Source organism: Octopus bimaculoides, chromosome 1, assembly GCF_001194135.2.
Source record: "Octopus bimaculoides isolate UCB-OBI-ISO-001 chromosome 1, ASM119413v2, whole genome shotgun sequence".
Lineage (NCBI taxonomy): Eukaryota > Metazoa > Mollusca > Cephalopoda > Octopoda > Octopodidae > Octopus > Octopus bimaculoides.
This window is the reverse complement of record NC_068981.1, coordinates 148413454-148420036: the sequence shown is the minus strand read 5'-3', so window position 1 is coordinate 148420036 and position 6583 is coordinate 148413454. Positions and strand designations below refer to the sequence as shown.

The 6583-nt window shown below is 37.0% G+C and overlaps 1 protein-coding gene across 1 annotated transcript in view; it reads left to right on the top strand.

Annotated features, from left to right (window-relative positions):
* The window catches only part of LOC106881254 (sodium-independent sulfate anion transporter-like), a 156592-nt gene that overhangs the window by 48542 nt on the left and 101467 nt on the right, over positions 1 to 6583 (top strand). The window contains exons 9-10 of the mRNA XM_052969848.1: positions 1655 to 1836; positions 2711 to 2783. Of these exons, the coding sequence (XP_052825808.1) occupies positions 1655 to 1836; positions 2711 to 2783 (255 nt within the window). The remainder of the gene's footprint in view (positions 1 to 1654; positions 1837 to 2710; positions 2784 to 6583) is intronic.

Here is a 6583-nt window from a genome sequence, read left to right as displayed (position 1 = left end):
TGCCAAATCAGATTGAAGCCTGGTGTAGCCTCCTGGTTCACCAGTCCTCAGTCAAATCGTCCAACCCATGCTAGCATGGAAAGCGGACGTTAAACGGTGATGATGATAATGATGATGATGATGACGATGACAACGACGGTGCCAAGGAGGAGCATATCAACATTTTATATCCACAAATATTTCTCTGGATGATACAGTCCATAGCCTGAATAAATGAGGGATGTTCACTGCTGCTTAGATTCACTTGATATGAGCTGATCTGGTTCTAAACAACAATAGTATATTCTATAAGAACATGTCTTAATTATTTCTTGCTTGTAATTTTTTTTTTTGTGTGTGTGTGTATGTGTGTGTGTAGTAGGAGGACAATTATTTTAATTTGATAAATGCACAGATTGCCTGCTGGTATTTAGCTACATCATCATCATCATTTAATGTCCATTTTCTAGTTAGGACAGTTTGACTGGAGCTGGCAAGCCAGAATACTACGCTGGGCACTGTTGTCAGTTTTAGCATGGTTTCTATGGACGAATGCCCTTCCTAATGTCCACCACTTTACAGAATGTACTGGGAGCTTTTACATGGCACCAGCACAAATGCTTTTTATATGGTGTGGGTATGTGTGCTTTCTACATGTCACTGGCATGGGTGCCTTTTATGTGACATTAGCATAGGTACTTTTTACATGACATTAGTACTCACAGGGTCACCAGGTCACCAAGTGCCATGCAAGACAAGGATATTTCAGGCTGAGAGAGGATGAAGAACTGAGAGAAATGGTTATGTGCCAGGTGAGAGGTTGGAGTATGATAGAGGCTCAGATACTCGACTACCCCCACCATGTGTTTGGCTGTGAGTACATGTACTGACAAAGCCCAAAAGCTAGATGCACAATTCTGTGCATCTAGCATTCTCACCACTGCTTCTGGAGGATTTTCATCTGCTACTGATATATTTCATCATCATTATCATCATTTAACATCTGTTGTCTATGCTGGCATGGTTTGGATGGTATGACCAGGGCTGGCAAGCTGGGGCACTGCACCAGAACCCAGTCTGAGTTGGCATGGTATCTACAGTTGGATGCCCTTCCTAACACCAACCACTTTGCAGAGTGTACTGGATACTTCTATGTGGCACTGCATAGGTGCTTTTACATGGCACTCACAGGCACTTTTATGTGACACTGTACTGGTGCTTTTATGTGGCACTGCACAGATGTTTTTACATAACACCACACAGGCACTTTTATGTGGCACCACCATGAGTGCTTTTCATCACCAGAAGGACACTGGTCTTGTGCTTTTAAATAGATTAAGTCCACAAGAGATATTATTTCCAAATGAATACCAGAGTTAATTTGCATTTTTGCTATGGATTTGCATGAAGTATGTTACATGGATGGCAATTTTAATCAAATACAGTTTCTGCTGCATGTAACAGACTCTTAATATTCTATTGATTTGTAATCTTATTGAGATCAGTTTTGCTTTTCACCCTTCTAGAGTCACTCATATAAAGTACCAGTCGAGTCCTGGAATTATATATCCCTGTCATGCATCCTAGATATGAATGGAATTATAGCAGATAAAAGAACATGATTTAAGACTAGAATTTAGATTAAAAACAAAATTACTTTCTTCTTTATTTTTAGCTGCAAATGCAGTCATAGTAATATCAGCTACAGCAATATCTTATGCAGTAATAAGTCAAAATCCAGACAAAAGTGTATTTACTCTCACCAATGACATTCAAGAAGGACTGCCACCTTTCAGAATCCCAGATTTTTCAATCCATACCAAGAATGTCACTCGATCTACATCAGAAATTTTGTCTGTAAGTTTTTGTTGCGTAATTCTTTTTCGGATAAGTGAGTCTTGAAATAGTTAAATCTATAAATACTAGAATGTAAATACTGGGTTAAAAAAAAAAAAAGACATTTGGATAGTAACAGTCTATAGCTGCTCGAGGTTGGACATCTGTAAACATGACAAGGGTTCTACATTACAGGAGGTGTGGGTTCAAGTCCTACCAGCAGCCTTAGACGTTTTCTATTCAAAGTGTTTTTTTAACCCTATATTAAGATGCTTTAAGGCAGTAAGCTGACAGAATCATTATCATGCCAGGCAAAATGCTTAGTGGTATTTCTTCTGACTTTGCATTCTGAATTCAAATGCTACCAGGATTGACTTTGCCTTTCATCCATTTGGGATCGATAAAATAAGTACCAGCTGAGTACTGGGGGTTGATGTAATCAACTTACCTCCACTCTTAAAACCGCTGGCCTTGTGCCAAAATTTGAAATCATTTATGAGATGCAATATTTAGAGGTTTAATTGCTTCAAGATTCACTCTTCCAAAACATAATTATTTCATGTTCTTCAAGTTTCTAAATTCTTATTTTTGTTGCATGTTTTTTTCTTAAACAAAAATTAGAATATGTAATGTAATTTTCACTCAGTTGAAGTTCTTACATTTGATACCTTAAATAATTAAATATTAATGCTGAACAGCAATGCCATAGGCTTGGGAACAGGGGGTGCAAGAGATGCAGGTGCACCCACTAAAATCTTTTTTTTAGATGGAGGTCAATAAAAGCACTTTGAACCTTTTGGGTTGGGCCTTGATTTGCACCCCTTAACCAAATTTTGTTCTCCCACTTATGAACAGTGATCTTTAGCTGACTGCTATTATTGTTTATCTCTTTCAGGATATTGGACCCGGGTTCATTATTATACCAATTCTTGGAATTCTTGAAACTATTGCAATTGGAAAAGCATTTGGTAAGAGTTTAAACTAGTTTCTTAGAAATGTAAATAATATTTATGGAGGAAAAGTAATAATGAGCATGCTAGCCTAGCATGGAAAGCGGACGTTAAACGATGATGATGATGATATAACAGCCACTATATTAGCCACGAGGGCCTTCTGTATAATACAAAAACCTTTTACACAAAAGGGATTTCAAAAAAACGTGGTGATTGTATCATTATCATCATCATTTAGCTCTTTAGCATTCTGATTACTTTCTCAAATGTAATGCTTATTTAATTCACGTTCATATGAATTTGTCCTACTTTACTTTGTAGCTTTGAGATTTCAATAATGGCATCATCATTATCATTTAACATCTGGTTTGACCAGAGCTGGTAAGCTGGAAGGCTGCACCAGACTCCAGTCTGATTTGGCATGGTTTTCTACAGCTGGATGCCCTTCTTAACGCCAACCACTCTGAGAGTGTAATGGGTGTTTTTACATGCCACCAGAATGGGTGCCATTTGCGTGAATGGGTGCCATTGCGTGCCATTTGAGAATAACATTGTAGGGTAAGTGTGAGAGATCAGATATGGTCAGTTTGAAGATAAAACAGGCATATTATTTTGGTGGGATATGGCTGGTTTAAATGCTAAAGGATTAAACTCCATGTTAACTTGAGTTGGATAGTTTTATCAGATCCAATTAACCCAAGCACTACATCGTCCTCCAATATCTGCTTTGACGTGGTTTCTATGGCTGGATGCCCCTCCTAACAACAACCACTTTATAGTGTGTACTGGGTGTTTTTTTTGTGCCACTAGCACTAGTGAGTTTATGAACCCTGAATGGGAAGTGGGTGTTGGCTTTATGCTAGGAGATAAATGGTTAAAGTATGAGAGAAGGGGGACAGAGCATGTTGTCTTTGCAGAGGGACTACATGGCCACTCACATTTAGAAGAGAAGATGAGAATGGTCAGGTGGAGCTGCAAGGAAATAAATAGTGATAATACGGTGTCCAGGTGACCCCTCAAGATACAAGACAAGTAAAAGCAAGGAAAAAGCAAAAAAAGTAATACAACATGAAAAAGGGGTTAAAAACTAAAGATATAAAAGTATAACAAAAGTACCCTATCTATAAAGGAGGATGAGAAACCACTACCACCATGTAGATCAGTGGTTCTCAACCAGTGACTATACTGCCCTTGGGGATCCATATAAGATTTTATTATTAAAATTTATCTGCAATAAATCAGTTATAATTTTACAACACACAAAATATTTTATCAATTTTTCTCATACAATTCCTAATAATTAATTATAAAGAAATATATGATTTGTTAAGCATTGAATGGCCAGGAGGGTTCACCCAAGTAAAATAAGAATCAAAGGGGTCCATAGGTAAAAAATGGTTGAGAAACACTGATGTAGATAGAAAGCATCAGGGTACACCATTATACCTCTCAGATTCTGCTTCAGGTCCTCTTTCCTATCTCTTCTAAGTGCAAACCTACAAACTGAATTCAAGTAACACTGATTGTACAAATTGGATACATTTTTCATCAAATTTGCTCAAAGGCAGTACCTGTTACTCCATTCACACCTTATGCTTCAAGTTGTATTTGAAGAAGTTAATGAGGAGTTGATCAGACCGATAGAGAGCTGCCCTAAAACCCTTCAAACACATCTACCTGTACAACTACCTTGACCATAGCCACAAAACAGAGAAAAACTGCTGACTTTTTGCCAAAGGAGTTCTGTAGAGTGATCTCTACTAGGGACTCTATCAATAGCCCTTCCTAAACACAGTAAATGTTGTTCAAAATAATGATAATAACTGCTGGTTCTTTGCCAAAGGAGTTCAGCAGAGTGATCTTTATGAGGGACTCTATCAATAGCCTTTCCTAAACTCAGTAACTTCTGTTCAAGATAATGGTAATAACTGTTTCTAGCATAAGCACATATTCTAAAATTAGAGGGATGAGATTAATCAATACTATTGACCCCAACACATGACTGGTATTATATTTATTGACCTTAGAGGGATGAAAGTCACAGTTAACTTCAGCAATATTAGAATTCAAAATATAAAATTAATGGTAATAATCACTAAAAGAAAAGATGGTGACAGAACTATATTAGTATTATCAGTGTAGTGGAATGAAGCCAATAGCTATGATAGACAAACTAGCTCACATAAGACAAACATGTTTTTTAAACATGCCAGTTTTCATGCCCAGTTATAAATATACATTACTGGACACCTTTTGTATATTTAGTCATTCTTTCATTTAAGTGCAGGTGTGGCTGCAGTAAAAAGCTTGCTTTCTAACCACATGGTTCTGGGTTCAGTTCCACTGCATAGCAGCTTGTACAAGTGTCTTTTACTATAGCCTCAGACCAACCAAATGCTTGTGAGTGGATTTGACAGGCAGAAACTGAAAGAAGCCAGTCATGTGTGTGTGTGTGTGTGTGTGTGTTTCACCACCACTTGACAACCGGTGTTGGTGTGTTTACGTCCCCATAATTTAGCAGTTTGACAAAAGAAACTGATAGAATAAGCACCAGCCTCTAAAGTACTAGAGTCGATTCATTTGACTAAAATTCTTAAAGGCAATGCCCCAGTATGACCACAGTCTAATGATTGAAGCAAATAAAAGATAAATGATACATTTCACTCAATGCAGGAAGTCTTACCTCACTGCACAATTAGTTTTAATTAGCCTTTTCATTGATGCTTACTGCATTAATAAATATGTAAACATCAGACAATATTGTAGTTTGACCTAAGTTGTAATAATAGAAACAAAGTAAAGAACTAGCTTAACTATTGTTTTACATGCAGACGGTCTCTAAATAAATCGTTTCATTGATGATATTTTTTTAAAGCCTGTAATTAGTTCAGAAATACAAAAAAATGTCAACGTAATCATTGGCATTCAGTTTCAAAACGTTGCTGAGGAATTAATATAATTATCTCCCTTGAAACATCAACATTAAATCTATTCGCAGTCTTTTTGTCAGTTTAAATTCACCAATTAAGTCTGGTAAATTCTATTACCGACCTACCTGATTCAATTCTATCTAAATTGTTCATATATAGGTTACAATCTCAATGAAGATCTCGCAAGATGAATAAAATTATGAATATCAGAACAATAAATATAATCTTTTTTATATTTTAGTTGTTTGAGTCATTTGACTGTGGCTATGCTGGGGTACTGCCTTAAAATTTTTAGTCGAATGTATCGATCCCAGTACTTATTGTTTTTTTTTTGTTTTTGTTTTTAAGCTTGTACTTACTTTATCATTCATTTTTGCTGAACTTCTAAATTACATGGACGTAAACACACCAGCACCTGTTGTCAAGTGTTGGTGGGGACAAACACAGACACAAAGACACACACACATAGATATACATATATACGATGGGCTTCTTTCAGTTTCCGTCACAAGGCTTTGGTCAGCCCAAAACTATAGTAGAAGACACCTGCCCGAGGTGCTATGCAGTGATCCTGAACCATGTGGTTGGGAAGCAAACTTCTTACCAAACAGCCATGACTGCACCTAGATATAGATAGACAGACAGACAGATAGATAGATGGAGATAGATAGATAGATAGGTGCTGGAACACATACACACTAACAGATATATATATTTTTTTTTCTTTTACTTGTTTCAGTCATTTGACTGCGGCCATGCTGGAGCACCGCCTTTTAGTTGAGCAAATCGACCCCAGGACTTATTCTTTGGAAGCCTAGTACTTATTCTATCGGTCTCTTTTACCAAACCGCTAAGTTACGGGGACGTAAATACACCAGCATCGGT